The 26818-nt window shown below is 41.3% G+C and overlaps 2 protein-coding genes and 1 pseudogene across 12 annotated transcripts in view; 2 read left to right on the forward strand and 1 right to left on the reverse strand.

Annotated features, from left to right (window-relative positions):
• Rnf32 (ring finger protein 32) overlaps positions 1-10720 on the forward strand; it is a 31272-nt gene extending 20552 nt beyond the window's left edge. For all 5 annotated transcript variants that reach the window (XM_031380259.1, XM_031380261.1, XM_031380260.1 and 2 more), the window contains 2 exons: positions 9477-9644; positions 10281-10720. In XM_031380259.1, coding sequence (XP_031236119.1) covers positions 9477-9644; positions 10281-10529 — 417 coding nt within the window. In that variant the 3' untranslated portion in view covers positions 10530-10720. The remainder of the gene's footprint in view (positions 1-9476; positions 9645-10280) is intronic.
• On the forward strand, positions 2751-7819 carry LOC116097595 (annotated as a pseudogene).
• A 3991-nt stretch (positions 10721-14711) lies between the features above and the next one.
• The window catches only part of Lmbr1 (limb development membrane protein 1), a 155032-nt gene continuing 142925 nt past the window's right edge, over positions 14712-26818 (reverse strand). For 5 of the 7 annotated variants that reach the window (XM_031380269.1, XM_031380266.1, XM_031380267.1 and 2 more), the window contains 2 exons: positions 20152-20313; positions 14712-18141 (listed from right to left, as the gene is read on the reverse strand). In XM_031380269.1, the coding sequence (XP_031236129.1) occupies positions 18056-18141; positions 20152-20313 (248 nt within the window). In that variant the 3' untranslated portion in view covers positions 14712-18055. Of the gene's footprint in view, positions 18142-20151; positions 20314-26818 lie in introns of those variants that run through there. The other 2 variants (XM_031380268.1, XR_004121481.1) reach the window with 2 other exon arrangements.

The raw sequence follows: 26818 nt of genomic DNA on the forward strand, positions 1-26818 counted from the left end.
ACTCCTCAGAGTCAAGCTGTCTCTGGGATCCTGTGATTCTGGGATCCTGTGATCCTGGGCTTTTTAGATCACCTGTGTGTTGTGGGACTGGCTGCAGAGCTTGCGCCCAAGGTCTGCTCAGAACACTAACCCAGACAGACCGGAAGGAACCCAAGTTACTGGTCTGGTGGAGTTCTTGTGTGCCTGGTCTCGCTGGTCCCTGTTACTCCCAGTGTCGGGACAGATGTTGGTTCCTGCTCACCTCTGACTCTGGGTGTGTCAAAGAGCCTGGGAGTGGAGCTTCCTCTGGGTGTTGTGGGACTGGCTGTGGAGTTTGCGCCCAAAGTCTGCTCTGGACTCCAGCTCAGACAGACTGGAAGGAACCTGAGTCACTCTGACTTGACTTTTTCAAGTATCACTCTGCTACTAACAACTCAGACTCTAAAGAGCAAGAGCAGTCCTTTCTGCTCCTTCCGAAACACACCCTGAAAGGCTTCAGTGTGTTGACAATCTTACATCAGTATTGTGCTTTTCAGCTCAACACTGGTGTTTTACTGAATTTTGCCACCAGAAGTCACTTCAAAATCTAGAAAAGCATTGTTCTCTTTCACCTTTTCTCTCCTCCAAGTAGGAATTTGTATTGTGCTGCTTCCAAATATGTACATTTAGGGCATCTTATTTCTTTCTCTTTTTTTCCAAATTTTTTATTGGATATTTTATTTATCTACATTTCAAATGTTATCCCCTTTCCCCGTTTCCCCTCCAGAAACCTTCTACCCCATCCTCCCTCCCCCTGCTACTTTGAGGGTACTCACTCACCTGCCCACCTACTCCCACTTCCCCAAGCATCTCATTTCTAACATTTTGCAAACCTGAAGTCAACTTTTTTTAGTACTAAGAACTTTACAGAGATAGATCAGGTGCTTCCCTCATCTGAGGAAATAAGAAATGTACACAAAATAGATAACACTGGCTCTCAAGAATCCCAGAAGTCCAATGGTAGAACAGAAAAGAGGTCACTTTTAGCCCATATCACAGCGATATCACAACAACACATAAAGTGCAGAGAAAAAAATAGCAGCTATTCACAGAACTAAACAAACACACAGGCCAGACCACAGGATTCCTTCAAGACAGCTTTTGCTGAAGTCAGTGTTAACAAATGACATAGACCTGGGAAAAGCCAGTACAGCCCAGCTCTGGCACCTAAGTTCTAAAACACAGCTCAGTTTGTCCTCTCCTCATCCCGGAGGAGCCTGTAGGTCCCAGGACACCAGCATTGTCAGGGTGTTCCTACTACTGTAGCAGCTCTTCATTAAAAGAACAGTGTTTGTGAGCTTTGATCCTCGTGGTTGTACACTGCCTGTTAAATACTAGCTCAGTCCCTGGGCTGTTTTAATAACCAGCCACACACAAACAGTGTAAACCCTTTTCTACTTCATCAGGTAAGGCTTGTAAGTGATAAGGTGAAATTTAGTTTGAGTTGAATAAAATGCCTTTAGCCATCATCTCATATAAAAGAAGTTATTTTTTGTTTAAAAACAATTTCTTTCAAACTACTAACGTATAAATTTTAAAATAATAAAGTTTATAAAATTAAAAAGTTAAAAACAAGTGTGAGCTGGAAGTATAAAGGTGACATTACTCTGTTTGGCAATAATCCCTCCATGAGTTCCATGCCAGCCAGAGCTACAGACTGACATAAAACAAAAGAAAAAAATATTAAATTTCAAGAAACAGTAAATGCCATGAGAGCAGACAAGGAGGAAGAGAGGGAGCAGAGAAGGGATCCAGGGATCCAGGGCTCAGAGTTCATCCTCGGAACAAGGGATACGGGAAGATGAATGTGAGCAGAAACAAAGCCAGTGGACCCCTGCCATCCCTAGGAGGAGTTCTTGAGAGGTCTGGCATGCAAGCTGCCTTGGGCCATCTACAGGATGGCAGGATCCAGTGTTTCACCGGTTGGTAGGCAGCCTTATAGTGGATTAGGCTTGGAGCTGGCCTAAGAGACCACTGGAGGGTAACAGCCATAATACATAGGCAATGCCTCCCAGGGAAGTGCTCAGGGATGGACCACAGGATTTGCTCATTAATCAATGTAGGATCTTGAGGAAAGAGGCCTACAGTTGTGGTCTTATGATCTGGGCTCACATACCCAAACTTAGCTCTGTTTTGGATTTGAGGAGGATCCCTTTGGATTGCTGCTTGGGGTGCCTGTGAGATCTCAAAGTGAAGTGCTTCCTGGCCTGAAGTAAGGAGTAAACAGTACTACAGTAAGCTGCAAGGTACAGCAAGGAAAGGACAGAGAAGAGTAGGACTCTGCAGGCAGCTAGCAGAGAGGGAAGAGAACAAACACCATGTCTGGGATACCCTCTTATGTCTCATGCTCCCAGAAGGGAGTAACCAGGTGTGGGTGTGGGAGGCCCCATATTCCCAAGCATGGACATGTCAAGAGAGCCTCCCAGAGGTAGTGTGCTGATCATTAAAAGGTCTTGGAACTCTGAGATGGGAACAGCTGCAGCTAATGACAATTATGTGAGGGATATGAATACTGTATACTATATTCCAGATGACAGGACCAAGCCATGAAATGAAAACACAGAGGTGGTGGCACACGCCTTTAATCCCAGCACTTGGGAGGCAGAGGCAGGCGGATCTCTGATTTTGAGGCCAGCCTGGTTCTACAGAGTGAGTTCCAGGACAGCCAAGGCTACACAGAGAAACTCTGTCTCAAAAAAACAAAACAAAACAAAAAAACAAAAACAAAAACAAAAAAAAAAACAAAACAAAAAAACAAAAAAAATAAAAAATAAAAACACAGAAAAAATTTTAAATAGTTTCTCTCTTTTCTCCTGCCTTTTAAGTTGTTATGAATTAATGTTTAGAGTAACTTTTAAGTTATTAGCATGAGCTTATCACTTACCTTTAACTGTATGGTGTCAGTTTAAGTAGTGATTTGATGACTAAATTCACATGTGGATGCACAGAGTTAATAGTTTCTTGCCCTACACACATGCCCAGCACTTCTCAGCAGAACAGCTACAGAGATAAAGGAGCTGCCTGCCTGGGCTATGGCCATACTGCAATTCCAGTATTCTATCTTTTGCACCTCAAGTCTTGCTCCACATTGCCACATTATGTTGAGTCTTGTGTGACACTGCTCCTGGGAACATGTGAACCCCAGAAAGGAAACCAACAACAAAGTCACAGTACTAACTTGGTGAACAATGAGTTTATCAAGCTTACTTAAAAGAGGATGGAATACTCAAAGGCATATACATCACAGAAAGCTCACCACAGCATGGAGAAGCTCTCTACTTAGCATGCAGGTAATTCGGTGAATCACAGGTCTCAGCAGTCCTTGATGTTTATATCATCTTCGGGGAAGGGGCCTTGGTAAGTGCTCAGTTTTAGGGACTTCCAGAGACTGAGCTGTTTACTTCCCGAGTCTTGATTAGCTTCTCTCTGGGATGGAATTTCTACATAGCACTAGAATAACTGATGACCACCTTCTCCCAGGGAAAGGGCCCAGCTGCCCTGGCCACCTTTACCTTCTCCTCTCAGTGGGAGTGTATCACAGAAATCACAAGTGGAGATGGTGTTGGCAGGCTCTATCATCTTATTAGAACTGAGAAGGAAACGTGAATGAATACAAAGGACAAAAGAAACAGCTTGAAGCAGCAAAGGAAAAGGATTTTCCAGATCTGAAGCTAAACCAGACCAACTTGAGTCATCTTGTCAAAGGCCCACTTAGTAAATGCTGTGGATGACTTCGTGCGGAGAATTTTGACAAGGTACTGAAAGGAAGAGTACCTGCACCACACAGATAGATGTCTCAGAGGTTCAGCAGAAGACTGGGCATCAGCAGGGGGAAATAGCCTAGAATTCTGTGTGAACAAAATGAAAAGCATATGTAAGAATAGAGGCCAAGAAAGACATGAGTTCAGATGGACAGTGTTATTATGACTCTAAAAGCCTTCTTGAGAGGAGCACTGAAGATTTTATTCCCTACAGAAAGAAATTGGCCCAAATGGGAAGTCTGTGGTGTAAGTGGTAAATAAAGTGTGAGAGGGTTGTCTCATGGGCATTGAATCTGCCAAACAAGAATAACAGTGTGCCCCTAACAAGTTAAGACAGAGCGCTCTAGTGTTTGCAAACCTGGGCCAGAAGAGGCAGGCTAGTTGAGTGCAAGCATGCAAAGGTCCTCATGTTGGCTCAGAGGATAAAGATGCTGGCTGACTTTGGACTTAAGCATGCACCTATAAGGTGAGAGCTAAAAGAATAGAGGAGTTAACCTGGGTGGGGTAGAAAGTAGGGGCCAGTAGTTGCAGGTAGTGGGAGGAGGAGGAGACTGTGAATCCCTTATAAATGGCGCCCATGCAGGACCAAAAGCCTAAATTCCAGGAGGGCAAGTGAATACTGTGCTTTCATGGGCCTCTTCTTTATGAAGCTAAGTGTATAAAGGACAAACAAGTGAAGTACTTTATCCATTACAGTGGTTGGAATAAAAATTGGGATGAATGGGTACCAGAAAGTACTCAAATACATGGACGCCAATTTGCAGAAACATCAAGAACTTCAAAAGGCCAGTCAGGAACAATATGCAGAGGGTAAGGATGAGAGGGGCTGCTCCAGGAAAGAAGAAAAATGTTGAAGTGAAAACAAAACAAACAACAACAACAAAAAGCAGAAAACACCTGTAAACGGAGATGGTGGCTCAGCCTCCTAGGGAGAAGAGAGCCTGGGTAGATCCTACCATTGAAAATGAGAAACATTCATGAAAAGAGTTGAAGTTAAAGTGAAGATTCCTGAAGAGCTGAAACCATGGCTTGTAAATGACTGGAACTTGATCACCAGACAAAAGCAGCATTTTTATCTTCCTGCCAAGAATGTGGATTCCATTTTGGAGGATTATGCAAATTGTAAGAAGTCTCTAGTAAATACAGATAATAAGCAGTATGCTGTTAATGAGGTTGTGGCAGGGATAAAGGAGTACTTCAATGTAATGTTGGGCACTCAGCTACTCTACAAATTCTCGCTGATCACCCTGATGCACCCATGTCCCAGGTGTATGGAGCACCACATTTACTGAGATTTTTTGTGCAAATTGGAGCAGTGTTGGCATATACACCTCTAGATGAGAAAAGCCTTGCTTTGTTACTGAACCATCTACATGATTTCCACAAGTACCTGGAAAAAAGGTGAATTTGAAGTGGCTCCTCCAGAGTACCATTGGAAAGCCATGTGTTGGAAAGCCATGTGCTCTCTGTCACTTGTGCTTGATCTGTGTAAAGTTTGGTTCTTAGTCTTTCTCTTGTACAAATGATGTACTCTGAAGACCGTTAGTGTATAACAGAGTTGATATTTGTTTTCTGCTTGATTTTAAAGAGAAAATAAAAGGAGTAACTGCTCATTTCAAAGTTTCTACCAGTGTTATCAGTGATGGACAACAGAGAGACATGCCGTAGAGTGTTTGCCCAGTTGACAAAGCTGCTTTTGAATGCTGGTGGTTCTGTTCCTTTGACACTACGCACTTTTATAATATGTTAATGCTCTGATTCCTAGTGCTAAAGGTTCACTTCAGTGTATATAACTGAAGGCTCATCCGTGTGTGTGTGTGTTTTAATGGTGCTTCAAGAGCCTATCCTTTGCAAGTCATCCATGTTGTTCCTTCGGCATTTTATCTCTGCTCAATTGTTAAAGAATGGTGTCCTGTTTTCATGGTTTTTGTATTTGTGTCTGATACACATTTTAACATGATAGATACAATACATTGTGTAGCTAGTTTTAGGGAAAAGTCAATCTTGTAGTTGTTTTTCAGATCTTCAATAATTTTTTTCTTTAAATTTCAAAAAAAATTAGAGTTTTTACCTTTAAGGTGACAGAAAGTAAAGCTAAAAATAGGAACTTTTTACTGGAGAACTCTGATTTGGTTTGTTTTTAATGAGAGGACAGTGAGATGGCTCCGCAGGCAAAGGCATTCTGCTGTGGAACCTAATGACTAGAGTTCTACCCCCAGGACCTGCATAGTAGAAGAGAACTGACTCCCAGTAACTGTCTTCTTATCTCCATACTCATGCCATGATGTATACATCCAAACTAAATGCAGTAGTAATTTTTAAGGTGGCAGGACAAAAAGAGAATACAGGCTAGACACAGCTGGACAGGTGTTGGTAATTATACAAATGGGCCTGGTCAGTTATAAGGACAACTTGTGAATACCTGTGTGCAGCACATTCTGGGTCTCATTCACAGGCGCAGAAGGTGTTCTGACCTGCAAGCAACCAATGAACCTGTGGGTTCCGGGCTAAAAGGTGAATGAGAAATGGAGTTTCTAGGTGAGATACCAGCTGCCAGCAGATGTCATCTGTCAGGGCTGTGCCCCTCTAACATGATTCTCCTATAGTCTAATAAATTTGTCAGCTCTGAAGACAGAGCCCAGTGCCTCACCTATGCTAGTTCAGTGCACTGCCACTAAGACCCTAGATTTCCAAAAAGAACTGTGGATGGCCTTGAATGAGCTCCTCCTCCTGCCTCAAATGATACTATCGACTACTACTCTTTAATGGCCTCATCTTCTAAACTGCTTGTCTTTTCTAGGCATCAGAGTCCTATACTGATGACCACAAGCCACTTAGCTTTGAGTCCTGGTAACAAGACAGATCTGACTTGATATGGGGTATCATTCAAATGAAAATGGTGAAATGGTATTTTCGACATATTGGGAGGGAAAAGTTAAATTTAGAAGCCTTTTCAATATGATTACTAAAAATCTTAGCATTGCACATATAGCTCCAACTGCATTTTGTTACATAGTGACATAGTGTAACTAAGTCCTGGATCTTTCAGAAGGTCCTCAAAGAAATTGTAGTATAACAAAAAGGCTTGTAAAAGTATGTCATGTGCTGCTTTGCAATTTTTTCCCAGTATTTTCTCATATGACTCCCTTAACAGCAAATCTTTTTCCTCTTGCTCAGAGAAACCAAACCTTTATAGCCTAATTGAAATGCAGGGAATGATTCTCTTTCCCAGCCCATGTAAAGAGACTGGCTTCTGGATCCAGCAAACCCTGTGACTGCACTATTACCACCCACCTGAGCATTTCTGCTTGTGTACTTGTTCCTAAAAACTCAAACTGGGGCTAAAGCAGAACACAGTACTGGAAGCTAGTAATATAGAGCCATGGTGTCCAGGGTCTAGGGCCTCACACCTAAGCTGGACACCCAACGTGAAAATGTGACCTCCTCCCTATGGAACATCCTGGTTTAATCTCCCCTCTGTTTATCTTAAGCTGGGCAGCAAATGAAGAGTGGATGTTATGTGTGAGTACCTGGTCAGAAGAACCTGGTCACAGGTTTTGCTCTTTATCTGGAAAAGATGGGTTCAGGAGGGCAACACTGGTTGAAGAGACATAATTATACTTATTAAGAACAAACAAGGCTAGGTGAGCTGATCTGGCAAAGTGTCTGTGAAATACAAAACTCATGTATTAGAGAATGTTTTTGTGTGCCTGTCATGCCCACCTTCCATGAATACTGGTATAATAGTAAATGCTGTGAAATTTCATTTTCTAAACATATTGATTATAAAAGATGCTGTGTGAAGTGGTACCATTCTGTTAAGTCATCAGTTTATATTTGAATTTGTGTCCAGAGGTAACTGTGAAGAATTCTCTACAATTATGTTGTAAATAACCAAGACCACAATTACTATGACATTTAAGCACCAGACCTATAATGCACATTTTTAATAAATGTTCTAATTAAAAATAAGTCAGGAAAGCTTACAGAAAATGAATTGAGTAGAACACTTAAAACTTATTTAACTTTGTAAACAAAATAGTAACCAAAAAAAAAAAATCACTTTATGTAGCTCAGGCTAGCCTCAAACTTTGATCCCTTGCCTCAAGTCCCCTGAATGCTGGGATTATAGGTGTGCACCACCATGCCTCCTTACTATCTAAGTGCAAACGCCACTAAAGTTTAAGGCATGTTCTATTTCTACTAAACAATATAGTACTTATAAGACTTAGCTCTTTTAAGATATGGTGACAGTCTCTTGAGGGAAGGGCAGACAGTGTCAAGCCTTTGCAAGTGGAGATGGTACAACTCAGAGAGATCAAAGAATCACCACAGATATATCCAGATGAATCAAGAAGCAGGCAGGCTGATGCATAGTTAATGGCAGTAGGTAAAACTAGTGGGAAACTTGCCCAGGAATCTGTATGACTGCTGTATCACATGAGCATGCCCTACCTTCCTAAGTGTGTGTAACTAGTTCACAACAATGTGTGTTCAAGTATTGGAGTCCTGTGGATCCAGCAGCTCCTATTAATGCCATTAGGATATGACTCCATGCTCTGCCATAGTAGCCAGCATCTATGCCCAAGTCATTTGTCCTAGGGCCAGTTGCTTTCCTAAGTCTAGTTTATGTTTTTATAGTTGAACATTAGACTTAAGGTTAAAATTTCAGATGGCATGCATATGCTGTGTCTATACTGACACTACCAGTATAGAATTTAACATAAGTCCCAAGGGCACTTGTTCTGTAGTGGGGCATCTTAGTTATTCATCTTGATTATCTGTGCTTGGAGAAAAACTTTTAAAGTCATTAGGCAAGGAGTGTTTTAAATTGTGACCTTAGAGCTTGATGAAACGAGTCACAGATGACCCTCCTTTGCCTGGGTTTTCTTTTCTGCTAGCATAAGATCATCTACAATCTGGAGCCACAGCTCCACAGGGAAGATGGCTGGTGAGCAAAGCAGTAGTCCCCACATGCCTGGTAGCAGTGTCAAGAACTTATACACTGTGCTGTGTCAGTTTGCTATGATTCCAATTCCCTTCTATCAGCTTTAGTCCCAGACGCATTCTGTGCTAACTGTAGCAAAGCAAAAAGTATCTTTTCTTGTTTACACTTCCCTAAACTCTTGATCTGGAATCCTGTGAATTAGACCAACAAGAGGCAGATTACCAAGATTAAAGTATAAACACTTATTTAATAAAGTCTCCTGTGACATGGGCAACTTCTTAAGACCTGCTGGGCAGTGGTGGCACACACCTTTAATCCCAGAGCACTTAGGAGGCAGAGGCAGGTGGATTTCTGAGTTCAAGGCCAGCCTGGTCTACAGAGTGAGTTCCAGGACAGCCAGGGCTATACAGAGAAATCCTGTCTCAAAAACCAACCAACCAACCAAACAAAAAAAACCCAACCAAACAAACAAAACAAAACAAAAACCAGAAATAAAGACGTGAGTCAAGAGCTAAGCAGCAGTGAAGGGCTCTTACTGATGGAAGGTGACAAAAGGAGATAGCTGAGGATGGTGAGACAGCTTGGCCTGTCCTGTTCTAGATTCTTCTCAGGAACCCCTGTTTTCAGAGAAGAGGGCACTCTTGTTATATTACAGTATGACCATATAACAGCTTCTGGAGAGGAGGGAAATCAAGTGCCTTCTTCAGGAATGACTGCCCTCATTCAGAAGCCTATGGCTCTGTTCTCAGTTCACAGAAATCAGCCACCGAATCCTGTGCTCATATAACACCAACATAGATGAACTCTTCTCAGAGATTGACGTCTGCTTGGCAGTAAATCGTAGCATTCTTCAGCAACTAGATGAAAGGTGTAGCCAGGAGATCACTGAGGAGGACTGGGAGAAAATCCAAGCCCAGGTAGGCTTCAGAGAAGTTTCCTATTGCCCTCTGCAGAATGGATTGCAGCCACATGTCTGGGAGCCTTGGTGAGTTCTGCTTGGATGGGGACATCCAGGCCGTTGCCATGAGGTTAGTCCTTCATTCTGAAATATTAAAGCTCTAGTTCGATGGTGGGTGTTATGAACAATGAAAACCCAAAAGGCCAATCCTAATGCTTCCTGCCCTCCTCCTGTACCTGTAGGAGCCTATGAAAGAAAGCAGGGCTCTGCAGCAACTTGAAGCCAAGGTAGAGGGAAAAATAGTAAATTGGGGGCTAAAAAACAGCTTAAAACATAAAACTGGGAATGTTTTAAAACTTCAACAGTAACAGCCAAATGCTTAGCAAGTTTTGACTCTTTGTTTTGTTTTGTAACGCAATTTTCCATTTTTAATTAAAAAGCACTATATATGTTATGTTTTTAGTGTTCAGCAGTTTTAAAGTATTTTTGTTTAAAATTGCTTATTATAATCTATGTCTCACATCTTGACATTTAAGGTTTTCCATGGACTCTTATCTTGGACTATAGTTCTCACTATAGGTCTGAGTAACTAACTGTGGAATGTGACTGGGGGGATCACTCCTATAACAAAGTTGTGTCTGCTTTTGTGCTGCAGGCTGCTCATCATGAGATTTATGAATGTTCCATCTGCCTGACTCCACTCTCTTTTCATGACAATGGCGGGCAAGCAGCCATAGGGAGCAGCAGCCAGCATCCCAGAGACACAGTCCTCCTGTCCTGTGCACATCTGTTCCACAATGCCTGCCTCCTGGCTTTGGAGGAGTTCTCTTTAGGAGACACTGCCCCTTTCCATGTCTGTCCTCTCTGTCGCTCCTGCTACCAAAAGAAAATTGTTAAATGCTGAATTCATGTCCAGGAAGTCAAATCTATGACTAGAACAAGAGAAGGTTAAAGGCTCCCTGGCTTTTGGATGAGCTGCATGGGTTTTGGGTAGAGTACTAGACTGCTGACTGTTCTTTGTGATTATGTAGAGGAAATATAAGTACCTATTTAACTGTGGCCTTTATTACATTAAAAACAGCCTATTCATTTGTTGAATGTAGTCACTTAAGATAAGTGAGAAATAGTGTTACTTAAAATGTAGCTAGTGTCTGACCAACAGCAAGAAACTGACACACTTATTCAGTGCATAAGAATCTTCCTTTTATTTTTATATAATAGATGTATATTATAGATAAGTGGTATTCAGCATCAAAACTAGGTAAATCAAATGTTAATGATGGTGTTGCATATTCCTGTGGTCCACATATGAAATGACTGAAAATACCTGCAGTCTTTAGTGCCAGTGCCACACACTGATGCCAGGCCCCACAAGTGCTCAAGTCCATGTCTCTTATAACCAACTATATCTCTCCACATACTTTGAAATCACCTCTGAATTGTAATGCCTAGTCTAGTGGAAGTACTCTGTGAACAATTGCTTCTACTATATTGCTTAGGAACTAAGAACAGGAAGAAGAAAAACATGTGTAGGTGTAAGTACAGATTTAGTCGTTTTGTTAGCCCCTTCTATTCCATTGGAAACAGAGTGATGTACTCAGTAGCCAATGAGAAGCACTGCTCAGGTGGCCCCTCCCCACTGGAACAGATAAAAACCCATTCAACTGCATTAGCAGGATGCTAATGGAGGCTGGGGCATCTATTCTGCAGACCTTTCAAGCTCCCTGGCTCTTTCTTTTCTTTTTTTTATAAATATATTCAACAGCTAATATGCATTTACAAATTACTGTTTAACAATAAAACATTCATTCACATATTAAATAACCAAATTCCAGTAGTACATAGCTCAAAGTTAACTAAGCACAATAATTTCCATGAATGCATAAAGATTTTTATAGCTATTTACTAAAAACATTTAAGCAAATTAATTAAAAGTTAAGTTTTCAATACTTTTCATGACAGAAGCAAGAATATTGGAATAATCCTACTCATTAATATATTTGTAATCAAACAAGTTATAAGATATGCTAACTCATTTTTCCCTTTTTTTATTAGATATTTTCTTTATATTTCAAATGTTATCCCCTTTCCTGGTTTCCCCTCAGTAAACCCCCTATCCTATCCCTGCTCCCCCTGCCTACCCACCCACCCACTCTCACTTCCTGGCCCTGGCATTCCCCTACACTGGGGCATTGAGCCTTCATAGGACTAAGGATCCTCCCATTGATGACCGACTTGGCTGTCCTGTGCTACATATGCAGCTGGAGCTATGAGTCCCACCATGTGTTGGTTGGAGTTTTAGTCTCTGGGAAGTCTCTCCTTTGCCTCAGCCTTCACCAGGGAATCTGCTCTTTTTGGAGGAAGAGCATGTTGAAGCTGTGCTGAGAGGCAGTACCCATGTGAGACAGTATCTAGCCTGGATGTGAATGCAGGTAGCAGGCAAAAGGTACATTCCAGGGTTCAGAACTGCTCCCTACACAACGTGAGAAGTATTTAAAATTCATTTTTTTTTTAAATTTTTAACCCTTTTAAAATGGTTTTCTTTTGTTGGCTTAAAAATATATGCATTGATATATAATTTGTGAATTAGTATGTACATGTTGTACTCAATTTTTTTAATGATTAGATTTACTATTAAAACATTTAGAGGCTAATTTGGAGAATACTTAGTGGTAGAGACGGGCTGCACCTCAGATGGCTACTTTTCCATTCAGGAGACTCAGCTGAAAGGACAGTACAAACTTTTACCATCCCATCATGCCTTTAGTCAGCTGTCACTGATTGAAACACCTCATGCCAGTAAGAAGGTTCAGAGGCCTGGGTATGTGATACCCTCTCACTGTGGCTTCTTCTCAGCACTTTATTGTACTGAACTGATCTCCCCGTAACTTAGCAGATGTCTCAGCATCCTTGCAAGATTAGACCTTCTTCTCACTGCCCACTCCCATTTTTTACTTTAATCATACTTAGAAAACTTGCATGCTCTAGATTGTAGCAATTATAAAGTCTTCCTTTCTCCCCACATTGTAGACAGACATGAGTTCTTCCACACTTAGAAATTTTTAAGGTTGCTGGTCTATAGGACCCGACCCATCCCTAACTCATTACTCTCATTACTAACTCTCATTACTAACTCATGAACTAAATAAGAGACTGCCAAAGGAGCACATTTTTAGGGCATTTTGGTTCAGAAGTGGTTTATGTGAGCCAACAATAGGTGTTCTGAGGCTTCTGCTCTCAGAGCAGTAAGAACTTTAAAAACCCATAACAAGCTAGAGTGGAGTCCAGCCTTATTATGCTTTGTAGGATTCCTTTTTTCCTTTCAAAGTACATGAGACAGCCATATCTTTATAAAACTGCAATGTTACATGACCCTTTAACTATTAGCTATCTTTACCACTCAGGACATAGGTAATAATTTGAAAACTGGTTATAGGTTTTTTAATACCTTTAGCCTCTACACGAGGCTCAGTGTCTGGCCCTGGGAACTCCTGGGCCAAAGCTGATACTAACTTCTCAGGTCACAGCTACTCTGCAGTGTAGCCAGAATTGGACCTACTTCAAATTTTCTGAATCCTAAATAAGATTATAGGTTTGAATAGAGAAAGAGAGTAAGCAAGGGGGCTGGAGAGATGGCTCAGTGATTAAGAGTAAGCAAGGGCTTCAGGCAGTATGTATGTGGCAAGATTAACACTCTATGCTAGATGTTACTGTTATTTTCAAGCTCTGAGTCCTTGCAAGATACATCCATAAAATTGGTGGTCTTTTAGAATCACATCATCTTAGACATCTGCTTATTGATCTGCACTAAGTATTGACTGCATTAAATGCCGAATAAAGGAGGAGGTTCCCCGTGTTCCATGGACAGGCAAGCTAGGGTGGCTGCTCACACTCTCAAGTCCCATCAACACACAGAAGTAAGCCTCCAAGATTTGCCTGCTGTCTGAGAACCCTGAACAAGCCAATGGGAGTCACTGGAATCCAGCTGGCCTGGCTTGATCTACCTCTTCACTCAAGAATGGGGCAATCTCAAACACCTTGTTTTGGCTGTGTTCTAAAGACATGAAATGGGGGTATGCATTTCCTATGACAGTTCAGAGCGGCCTGTGTGTCAGAAAGGAACACTTATTTCCTGTCCCCATGCTCTTGCACACCAGCCCCACTTCACAGTCTCTGATGTGAGCTCACAATAGGATTATAAGACAAAGTGGCCCACCCTGTAACCTGAGCCAGTGCAGGCATGTGAGAAAGGAAAGGCCAGACTCTTCAAACAGTACGCAGTGGGGAAACCTGGGGGTCTCAGAAACACGGCCTGTGGCCTTAAGTTTCTGGGTATAATGCTGGAGGAGCTTATGTCCTTGGTGCCAAGGTGTCATGTTTGTAGTACGACTTTTCACAACAGTTCTTGGGAGGAAAAGACAATACTCAGGAAACCTCTGAGGCAACAGGTTTACCCAATTAATATTCAAGTCAACACTAATAACAAGAAGTGTATTAGTTCTTTCAAACCAGATTCATTATGTTTTTCAAATGGAAACTTACCTCCCATTTTGTACTAATAGGTCAGGAAATAGCTCAGTTTGTACCTGGTATTTTAAAAAATAAATATCAGAAAGTACCAATGTGGATCACAAGAAAAAAATGCCACTGTTTTAAGTTCTTATATGTATTTTGGTGTGCATGTAAATTCAGTTACAGGAACATTAATTTCTTATTGTGAACTGAAGTGTGAGGCCACTGGTGTTTGCAGGCTGTGCACGCTTCCAGCAAATGAGCCAGTGTGAACAGCACTGTAGACCAATGCATGAAGTTCAGTTCTTCTATGGAAGAAAGCAGAAACAAGTCTGTCTAATGAGCTTGAATCATTAAATAATATAAGATGCATGTGATCAACTACTAACACTACTTCTGCATTGCAAAGAAATATATCATAAATCCACAACAGAAATCAAGTTAAAATATCTTTCTCTTTGTCTAATACTACTGTGCTCTAACACTGAACCAGAATCAGCCTGTCAATATCTTGGATGTTCATTGTGATAGAATTGAAGGCTAGATATATGTGCAGGGACTTATAAACCAAGTATTAGAATTTTTTCAGAACTTTAATTTCTAAGAATTTTAAGTCACAATAAGAGTACCTCATAGAAACAAGACTAACAGAAAATTTGAAAACAATATGTAACAAAAATTTACCAGTGTGTCTAGACATATGGACAGTATCATGGCAGTTTAAGTTTAAAAGCAGTGCTACATATGTTCACATATTTAAAGACTATATGCATTAAATACTGTACCAACCACAAGCAAATACATAGACTGGAATCAATGGGAATCTGTGCTGCTGACTATAAGGATCACCTACTGTGCCTGGCCAAAGCAGAGGTGGCAACAACTGCCACCATGAATAGGAGCCCACAGCCCCTTAGGTGGTAAGAAGCAGACACAACAGGGTCCATTCTGATTCACCAGCCAGCCCCAAAGAGGTGTGACTGAAGGAGCTAACTAACTGTGTTTGTAGACAACCACACAGGGTCTCATATTTAGGCCAGACCTTATTTTACATAAGATAGATAGATAGATAGATAGATAGATAGATAGATAGATAGATAGATAGATAGATAGATAGATAGATAGATAGAAAATATATGCTAGAAAATATAAAAAAATGTTACAATGTATAAAATTTGTTATATCCTCTCATCAAGATCTCTAAAGTGCTTGGTGCCCATTTTGCTTAAATTGTAGTAATTATTTTTATGTATAGAAGTGTTTTTCCTTCACGGTGTGCCTGCAGTGCCCATGGAGGCCTGAAAAGGGTATTTAATCCCCTGAGACTAGAGTCACTGATGACTGTGAGCCACCGTGTGGATGCTGGGAATCAAATCTGAGTCCTCTGAAAGCAAAGCTAATGCTCTTTAACTGCTGAGCCATCTCTCCAGCCACTCCACCTCCAACCCTCATTCATTCATTTTGCTTTTGTTTGTTTGTATGTTTGTTTGCTTTTGAGAGAAAGCTTCACTATGTAGCACTGGCTTGCCTGGAACTCACTATGTAAAGGAGTCTGGCTTCAAATTCGTAGGGATCCTCCTGCCTCTGCCACTTGAGTGCTATAAGGCAAACACCAGTATGCCCAGTTTCATGGCCTTTTAAAGAGGACATTCAAGGAAAGAGAACAAAAGGACTACTTAACACAGTCACTGGTGCAGCCTCATCTAGTCAAAAATAGAGTGCCATGACTAGTGTGAATGGGAGTTCTTTTTGGCAGAGCTTTCTGAACTCTGTAAAACAGCACTGCAATGCAGGACTCCTGAATAGAACTGTCTTCACAATCGTGGAATGTGAAGCCTCAGCATGCTGCTGTCCACTCATGAAGTTCTCTATCAGCCAGCCCCCAACACATGCCCAGTGCAGTGATGGCACCTGGACCCAGTCCCTCCCCCCAGGTAACTCTCAGGTGAGTGACCAGCGATCCTCAAAAGGTGATGACCACGCAGTGGATCAACTACAGAGGGCCTGAGATCCAAGGTAAGACAATTCTTAAAGCCCACTTTCCATCTCATCACCAAATATCTTCAGTCAGTGTTTTAAAATTCATCATATATCTGACTTAAGCTTGGGCACCCAAGCCTGGATCCCATCTTCAAATTAAGAACCTCCAAATGAATAAGAAGTTTAGGACTTACTCAGCAGATAAAGGTTCCAATCACACATGGTGAAAGGAAAGAGCTGACTCCGGAAAGCTGTCCTCAGATCTTTACTCATTAATGCCCTACCCTGTCTGTCTATCTGCTCATCTGTCTATCTCTTTCCCTCCCTCCCCCTCATACACTCAAACTCTCTCTCTCTCTCTCTCTCCCTCTCTCTCTCTCTCTCTTTCTCTCTCTTACACACACACACACACACATTAAGAAAATTAGAGACAGACATTGAAAAGTTCAGTATTTTATGAAAATTTTCAGATACCTTACCTTACAGAGCTCTATTTGGTTGTTGGCAAATGGTGTGCACCGTAAGTGACTACAGTAGAAAACTCTGACCGCTCCTTGACTTGCTCTGCTTCAGAGCCTGGCATTAATGATCAGGTAAATCTGAAATAGCCAAGTCACACTGTGCTAGTGCAGGAGCTCACACTCGGGATCTACCAGGACTCACTGGAGGCACGCACTGACTCACTCAGAGCCACAGCACCAAGTTTCCTTAAAACTAACCTGGGGTATCAGGGAATGCCATGGTGTAAATAAAGATGTGGACTCAACGACTTATAAACATAGAGCTAAATCTTGGTTTTCTGATACAGCCTTTCATATAGTTCTCCAAAAGATACTAAATTCAACAATTTGAGAAAAAAGTGCTTTACTTTTTCTGAACACAAACCCTGTTTTGTCATCCATACAGTGCTTTTGAGCATCACTATATTTCTGTGAAATGTGTGCTACCTAGAAATAATAGCATGCGCTCGTTTTTTTTGTTTTTTTTTTTCATCAGTAGACTCAGGAGTTGAGAAACCATCCCAACAGTTAAACTAAACAACTGAATAGTTATGAGTTCATATTACACTGCACCTGCCCTTCCGTGGAGAACCTGACCTTTAAGTTCTGGGTATCACACTGGTAACCTGCCTGAAGTGGAGACTTAAGGTGGTGTATATGAGAGTCACCAAAGCCTGAGGGACATGAAGAAGAAGCAGTTTCTGTCTTTGGTTTTCACGCACACAACAAGCATAAAGTAGAGTAGTTTTTGAAAAGAGGTTTTTAAAAATGAGTGTACCTACTTAGGCAAAGTCTAAGTTACATGTGTGTACAACACTAGCACTGTGCTGTGAAAAGTATTATGAGGTGAACACACACTGTCCAAATCTACAATCATATGTGCTTCATACTTCAGCTTACCACAAAAAACATAGTCCTGGGGCTGCCCACCAAGGCTCAGGTATGAAAAGAATCTAATATTTTCCACTAGCTCAAAGTCTAATGAAGATTCTGTAACATGAATCGGAAAATCTGCTTTTTGTTTTTTAAGGAAATAAAAAATGTAGTTTGTTACTTGTATAGCCAGTTCCCAGGACCTTCTGAAAATGCTTTAGGGTACCAGATAACTTTCAGGCAGGCTCTTGCCTGCAGAACCAAACTTCTCATGGTGTAAAGCAAAGCATAAGAAAGTCCAAGTCTTCACCTCTCATCCACATGGCTCCTGCTATAGACACACAGCTTTTCCTCAGGCTCTAAGACTCAGGGTTTAACCAAAAGCGGTACAGTCAGTCAGAAAACTCAAAGGAGACACAGATGAGCAGTGCCAAGCTGTCAGTGCTTATAAGAAAGGGCACTGACAGTTGGGCCCAGACCCACAAGAATGAACAGTGTCTATGGGAATGTCATGAATCAGAAGTTATCAGGACTTGCTGTAGAGTGCTACTGAGGCAGTCAGGTCTCATAGTGCTTTCTGATGCCCGTTTGCAGAAGGCTTTGTAGTTTCTGAATCCCTTGAGGTATCTGACAAGTGAAGTTTGTGAAGTCCTGTAGAAAATAATAGGATAAAGGTGAGAAAGGAGCATTGCTAAGGAACTGGGTAACCAGAAAACACATGCTTAGCAGTAGGGTAGCTTTCCTGTGTAGGCTGCAATGCTAGAGATCAAACCCAGGACCTTATACTTGGTAGGCAAACATTCTACCACTGAGACACACTGTTGACCCAGGAACTACACCTAGGTTCACTTAAATTTGGGTATGACACAGAACTGATAAAACTGCTACAATGTCATCTGTTGACCTCTCCTGAAACAGGCCACCTTGGTCAGCATCACTACTGTTGCGACTGTCCAGCAGATGTTCTCAGAAAACACCTGGTAGAAATGGAATTGGTTAAAGTCAGACTTAACACCTTGGGCCATTTGAACATATATTTAAAAAGGATCTTTTCTATACAGGGAATTGCCCCTAAGTAATATACAAAAAGATAACAGAAAATATTTGAAATATGAAATAAACACATGTCTTGAGTTTTGTATAACTCTTGAAAACTGCACTATGTCTTATGGTCAAACTGATGCACAGGGCCTGGCCTCTGGCAGGTTGACTTTACAGAAGCTACACAGAAAAATGCCATCTTACACTGATACACTGCAGCCATCTTAGTTATAGCCAAGCTGGAATTGATCTGAGATCCTAGCTAAAAGTGTTTCAACTAAACACGTGATTGAGGGTTTCTTTTTTGTTTTTGTTTTTGTTTTTCGAGACAGGGTTTCTCTGTATAGCCCTGGCTATCCTGGAACTCACTCTGTAGACCAGGCTGGCCTCGAACTCAGAAATCCACCTGCCTCTGCCTCCCAGGTGCCAGGCGGTTGGTGGTGCACGCCTTTAATCCCAGCACCTGGGAGGCAGAGGGTTTCTTGATTCTAAGGCATCTGCCTATTTTTAATGTGGTTGATACTATGACACTAAAATTCATAAATTATCTGGTGTTTCAGTTGAAATGAGACATAGCTTTTCATCCCAGGGCAATATTTCAATCAGCTATCTTCTCAGAGTGTATGTTACAAATAAAACACATGTGGAGCAGTAACCTCGTGTTTTTTTCTTCAAAGGGCATCCTTTCAAACACTAAGGTCATAAGGTTGGTGCTATGAGAAGCTTTATTGCTGCTCCTATAGTTTAAGCTTTCTGAAATTGGAGCCTTAATAGATCTATTGATATGTTGACTACTGAAATAGCTAAAACTACAATCTATATGGAGCATAAACATTCAAGTGGTGTCAGGCAAATGAGCTAATGCTAGCTAATGCTAATGCTAAAATGACCACCTACCTTTACTGCTATGGAGTAAATGCTACATGCCTGGGAAGCTTCTGGAGTACTGCTCTCCCTAAAGTACAAACCCTGGACTATGTTCAGCATGTGTGCAGGAGTAATGAAGCAAAAGACTGGAGCAGGCTCTGACACCACAATACAAATGACCAAGACATGATAGCAAACACCCTATCCTGTCTATACCAAGAATGCTAACATTGTTTTCCAGAGTTATTTGGCTTACTGGAGAGAATTATAGGTTGCTTTTTCACTTAGAAAATCCAAGTCCTCCTAAAACTTCAAGTAAATAGTAAAAGGCATCATTACAAAAACCAAACCTGCAACATCAAGTCATTCTCATCACTACAATGATAAGAACAAAGGGCTGGCTGGGCGGTGGTGGCACATGCCTTTAATCCCAGCACTTGGGAGGCAGAGGCAGGCGGATGTCTGAGTTCGAGGCCAGCCTGGTCTACAGAAAGAAAAGAAAGAAAAAAAGAACAAAGGGCTGACTGCCATTCTCAAGTTCTTATTCCCTCAGCCCTGTTCTGAGGCCTCATAAGAACAAGCACAGTTCCTACTACACACCTTACTGATGAGGTCCTGCAGTAACTGATCCAGTCACACCAACACACAAGTCAAGAATGGGACTGACAGCCATGCATACTTAGAAACTAAATAGAGACACAAATATTAAAGTCATGATTAGTAGAAAAAAATGTTCATAAATCTCAAGATTACCTAGGGCCTTGAAAAGTTCTTCTCGTACAGCTGATGTGAATTTTCTGATCAAACACAATGTTGTCACAATGGCAAAGAGTAAATTGTAGGATAAAACAATATAGAAATTTCCCAGCCAATTAAATCTTCCAAAGTCTCCAAGTAGATCAAATCTAGTAATTCCTGTTAAAAAATAAAAATAGAGTTCTGAATAAAGTGGGATGTGTGGGCCAGACTCCACACACTGCCTCAGAGGTTTGTAGAGTTCTGTGGTAAGACTATGCCATGAAACATACAACTGCTTGCTAGCAGGGTAACCCAAGCTATCCCTGACCTTCACATGCTAGTCACTTGTGTGTGATACACAGGAGACTGGCATGAGTACCCATCATCTGTTTAGGATTCATGCCTACATTAAAGAGCAAGCTTGGGTACCATTCACTAGAGCCTGTTCTTCCCCACTAGTTACATACATATGTCTATTCCACTTCTACAACTCATTTCCAGTGACAACACTTTACACATTCCTAATGCTCATTACACAACTGAATAAAAAAGACCACTTCTAATATACTACAAATTTATAAAATAAGAGTGGGAAGCTAGGAATGTGTGAGGATTGCATCATACATGGATTTAACTTACTTAAATTCACACATATATACATTTAAAGTCTTTTTTTTTTTTTAAGATTTATTTATTATATATAAGTACACTGTAGCTGTCTTCAGACGCACCAGAAGAGGGTGTCAGATATCATTACGGGTGGTTGTGAGCCACCATGTGTTTGCTGGGATTTGAACTCATAAAGAGCAGTCGGTGCTCTTCCCCGCTGAGCTATCTCGCCAGCCCCATTTAAAGTCTTTTTAACTGAAAGAATATTTAAGTTTGTTCCCTGAGTATGGGTCCCTGGACATGAGTGGTAGGATTTTCTGACCATAGACAGATAAATAAGCCTACAGGTCGTGTGGTTGAGTGGAATGAGGAGGGTGTGGTAGGGCTACATAGGGCTAGAGAACACAGAGTTACAAGATGCAATGGATACTTCCTGTAGTACTGTACAGACACAGCTATGCACTGCATATGCTATAGACTATTTAAGGATTTTAGGGGTAATTTCAATACCACATCACCTGACTTTTGAATTTGGCTTTCAGCCATGATCCAACAAAATTCTATCAAACACTGCTGGGAGCCTCCCAGAGAAGCTTACGAACAGCAGAAATCTTCCTATGCAAACAGTGTAGTACAAACAGGGAAATTCAAATTTAGCTCCAATGCTTGTAAGTTTGAAGGACATTAGCAAAGTATTTTAAAAATAGCTGAAGATTAATGAAGACATTAGATAATACCTTACAAAAAAATTTTTAAGCCAGATACCAGAAGAGCCTTTAGTGCCTGCTCTGTATTACTATAAAATGATGACAACTTTGCCCCGAGTCTCTCAGTGCTAAGCCTAACAGAAAGGACTTTGTTGAATAGAATGGATGCCTAATCAGATACTTTACTTTTCAAACCAGAACATGTAATTGATGTTAGTAGCTATATAAACAGTTATGGTCCTACCAACACAAATCTCAAGGCTTCACTGAGACCCCATACTGGAAACTGAATTGATCCCAAGATCCAAAGTTGTCCATATGAGTCCAGCAAAAGCTATAGTTATCCCATGGGAAAGGTACACTCAAGCTTCTGCATCTATAAGACTCCCAAAAGAGAAGCTATGTGTGTTCTGGATGATGTCTACTGCAGTGGTTGATAAGGATTTAACACGTGGACCGTGTGTTTATGTGTGCATTTGATTATCCATTACTATATGTACCACTGGTATTCCATATGGACAAAAATCACCTTCACAGTGATACAAATACAAGGTCCATATTCTCTTCTCGTTAATGAATCTGTGTGGGTATACAGACACCACTTGGGACCCCTGTCATAAGTCCATAGCTAGCTTGCACTGTCCACAAAAAAGCAGGGTTGGGGGGCCAAATCAGTCACACTGAACATAGAAATCCTAAACAGTGAGAGGGGTGGTCATAGACCCTAGAAGTGGACTCCACTAGACACAATAGGATGCTTAGGCAAAGGGCAGTCTCTTACTTAAAAGCTTTGTTCCAGGCAGACATATACAGAAACCCAAGAGGGACAAAAATGCTAGTTCATGGGGTTGGGTCAGAAGACACTATTGTTTCACTTGCACTTTAGGAAAAAATCTGACTGATCTTGACCTTATTCTGGTAGCATACATAACTCTTTACATAATCTTAACAATCATTTCTCTGAAATTCTGGCTAGGTGGCTTTTGTCCCAGCAACATTTAAATAAAAATGTCTTTTTCAATATGAAATTATCGATACTTAAGAAAAATAAAAGTACTGATGTAAAGCTTATTATATAAATATATAATACTTCTAAACTTCTAGACAAAGATGATATTAAGAGAGTGAGTTTTAAAATACAAGATTAAACTATTAGATCCCTTTGGTCAAATATCTTCACCCATCCCATCACTGTTAAAAGGAAAGCAACACATACACAAAGTAGCTGCATTAGACAGCAGTGAGGCACAAGGTTATGTAACCTCAGTAGAACACTTCATGATAAGCAATCACTGCCTCTCCCACAAGGACTCAACTGAGAATGAGTAATTCCTTCAAAAACAACCTGTTCTCTATTCACATTTTTAAAAGAACTGGTGCACAGAATACAACCAACTCTAAGAAGGAGCATGTTGCCCCACCCACAGGATAAGTCAATAGAACTCATGTTCTTTAGCCCACCTGAGTCAACTTCTTCCCTGAGCAAGCATATTCATGTTGGCGGACCTGCACAAGGCTATTTGGAGCCTTTGTAAAGGGTGGGACACGAAAGGCCTGAGAGTGATGTTATCAGTAAATTATACAACTTGGCCTAGTACACAAATATCTGACCCAAAACACCCATGATTTTAAGATAAAGGTCCCAAAACAACACACATTCTTACCAAATTTATTAATAAAAGTATATTAAAAGTTAATTTCTAAACTCAAATAATGATTTGGCTATCTTTAAGTTTTCCGATTTCTGCAGTATCTAACCAGCTCTTAATCCCATCAAGAGTGCTTTTTCCATTTACACTGTGCTTTTCCTTCATATGTTAACCTCAGGCTTTTAAAACTCTACATATTTAGTAAGTTCAGTCTCTTTCTCTAGCTTCTGCACTATAGGAAAAGCTATGGCCACTGGAAACAGTCATTTCTGGGTTTCCTGCTCAGTTCTTTGCTAGGCCTCACTCCAAGCAACTCTCTGCTTCCTAAGCTGTTCTCATGCTGAATGCTGAGACCCTGGGACACAAAACAGAACAAGTCAAGTACCATTGTTAATGAACTAAACAGACTCCAAGTGGCTGATGATGCAGTCACTCTCCAGAGTCCCTGAAAAAGAGCTGCAGAGATGCTCGTCCAGTGAAGTTCTTCCTATGTAAGTACAATGACCTAAGTTCAACTCCCAAACTCTATGAAAACATAACATCAATACCTGGGTGCTGCTGGTCACTCAGCCAGACTATTCACTTAGGTGAGTTCACAGCCTATTAGAAACCCTGTCTGGATAATCAAGGTAGACATAGCCTGATAACACATGAAATTGACCTTGGGTGAGACTATACTCACACACACATGTGCATAAACATCTACACAAGTGCACACACAACACACACAAATGTATACATATCACACATACCCGACACATACATGTACATACAACGGGGCACACACACACAAACAGTCCCTACAAGATTAAAAAGATAAATTCTGCCAGGCGATGGTGATGCACGCTTTTAATCCCGGAGGTAGAGGCAGGTGGATCTCTGAGTTTGAGGCCAGACTGGTCTACAGAGTGAGTTCCAGGACAGCCAGAGCTACACAGAGAAACCCTGTCTCGAAAAAAAACAAAAAAGATAAATTCCTTGAAATAATATTGATGCAAGGATTATCAACTAGAAATAGACCAAATTTGATTACACATATTAATAATGAACACAGAGTAAAAAATCTGAGCAGGATCCTGCCTAAGCAAGCATTAATCAAACTGCTGAGCTTTCCACAAGAAAGAAAAGAACAGAAATGATGACCAGAGAAAGTTTTTTGTCAAAGTTTGCAATGCAAAGGGGAAACAATGAAAGACTATTTTGTAAGTTTGAGAGAAAATAATCTAAACTCTCATGTCTAAGAATATCTTCCAAAATAAGGCAAAATAAAGCTATCTTAGACATCCAAACAGCATGGGATTTATTACCAGCAGACTTGTATTCCAAGAATATTACACTAAGTCTCAAACTAGACCACAGAGCTGTAGTAACAAAAACAGCATAGCACTGGCACAGAAATAAGCACATGCGCTATTGACGTAGAAGACACAGAAGGAAGCTACAGCCGTCTGACTCTTGACAAAGGAAGGAAAAGTACTAGAGCAATACGGCCTCATTAACAAGTGGTGCCAGAAAGCCTGTGTGTCTACACTAAGAACCAAAACTAGATCCTGCCTCTGCACAAAAATCAATTCAGAATAGATTAAAAACTGCAGTAAAAACTCCATGGTATTGGTACAGAGACAGACAAGTTGATCAATGGAACAGAATTGAAGAGCCAGAAATAAAACCACACACTCACCCACACTTGATCTTTAACAAAGAAGCCAAAAATATACAATGGAAAAAAGAAAGCATCTTCAATAAATGGTGCCAGTCTAACTGGCTGTCTATCTGTAGAAGAATGAAGACAGACCCATATTTGTCACCTTGTACAAAGCTCACATCCAAGTGGATCAAGAACCTCAACATAAAACCAAATACACTGAATCTAATAGAAGAGAAAGTGGGAAAGAACCTTGAACTCATTGGCACAGGAGGAGATTCCCTAAACAGAACTCCAATGGCTCATGCTCTAAGATCAAGAGTTGATAAATGGGACCTCATGAAACTGAAAAGCTTCTGTAAGGCAAAGGACATAGTAAGACAAATCAGCAACCTACAGATTGGGGAAAAAACTTCACTAACCTCACATCCAATAGAGAGCTAATATCCAAAATATATAAAGGACTCAAGAAGCTAACCACCAAAAAAAATGAACAACCCAATCAAAAAAATGGGGTATAGAACTAAACTGAGAATTGCAACAGAGGAATCTCAAATGGCTGAGAAGCACCTAAAGAAAAGTTCAAAGTCCTTAGTGATCAGGGAAATACAAGTCAAAATGACCCTGAGATTCCACCTCACACCAATCAGTATGGCTAAGATCAAACCTCAGGTGACAACACTTGTTGGAGAGGATGTGGAGAAAGAGGAACACTCCTCCATTGCTGGTGGGATTGCAAACTGGTACAATCACTCTGGAAATTAAACTGGAGGTTCCTCAGAAAACTTGAAATAGATCTACCTGAAGACCCAGCAATGCTACTCTTGGGAATATACCCAAAAGATGCCCCACCATGCCACAGGGGCACGTGTCCCACTATATTCATAGTGGTTATTTGTGATAGCCAAAAGCTGAAAACAACCCAGATGTTCCACAACAAAAGAATGGAGACAGAAAATGTGGTTCATTTACATAATCGACTACTACTAAGCTATTAAGAATGAGGACATCCTGAGTTTTGCCAGCAAATGAATGGAACTAGAAAATATCATCCTGAGTGAGGTAACTCATACCCAAAAGGACATGCATGATGTGAATATTAGCCAAAAAAAAAAAAAAGTACAGAATACCCAAGATACAGTCCACAGAACTCAAAAAGGTCAAGTGAGGATGTCTCAGTCCCACTTGGGAGGGAGAAGAAAGCAACCACAAGGCAAATGCACTTGGAGGGAGGGATCTGGGAGGGAAAAGGGACAGGAAGGTGGGGAGAGGGGAACCTGATCTGGTACTGGGTGGGGGAAAAGGACTGAAGCCCTGTGGGCCAGCAGAAGAAATGGAAAAAGGCAACCTTGGAAGGTAGGAGGTTGGGAGGACCCTCCAGAATGTACCAGAGACCTGGGAGATGAGAGACCCTCAGGACTCAAAGGAAAGGACCCTAGATGAAATGCCCAACAGTGGGGAGAGGGAACTTGTAGAGCCCGCCTCCAGAGAAAGGGCATCCAGTGAGGGATGGGGTTGCTATCCCATAGTCAAAACTCTTGACCTATAAATTGTTCCTGTCTGAAAGAACTGCAGGGATGGCAATGGAGAAGAGCCTGAGGAAAAGGTCCAGCGACAGACCCAAAGTGGGATCCAGCTCAAGGGGAGCCCCCAGGGCCTGACACTACGATTACTGAGGCTTTGGACTGCTCACAAACAGGGACCTATCATTACTGCCCTCCGAAAGACCCTGAAAGAGTCAGATGCAGATATCTACACCCAACCAATGGACAGAAGCTGCTGACCCCTGTGGCTGAATTAGGGAAAAGCTGGAAGAAGCTGAGGAGGGCGACCGTGTAGGAGGGCTAGCAGTCTCAATTAACCTGGACCCCCAAGATTTCTCAGACACTGAATCACCAACCAGGCAGCATACACCAGCTGATATGAGGCCCCCAACACATATACAGCATAGGACTGCCAGGTCTGGGTTCAGTCAGAGAAGATGCACCTAACCCTCAAGAGACTGGAAGACCCAGGGAGTTTAAGGTCTGGTGGAGGGGAGGCATCTTTATGGAGGAGACGGGGGGGGGGGG

Source organism: Mastomys coucha, unplaced genomic scaffold (genome assembly GCF_008632895.1).
Source record: "Mastomys coucha isolate ucsf_1 unplaced genomic scaffold, UCSF_Mcou_1 pScaffold19, whole genome shotgun sequence".
Lineage (NCBI taxonomy): Eukaryota > Metazoa > Chordata > Mammalia > Rodentia > Muridae > Mastomys > Mastomys coucha.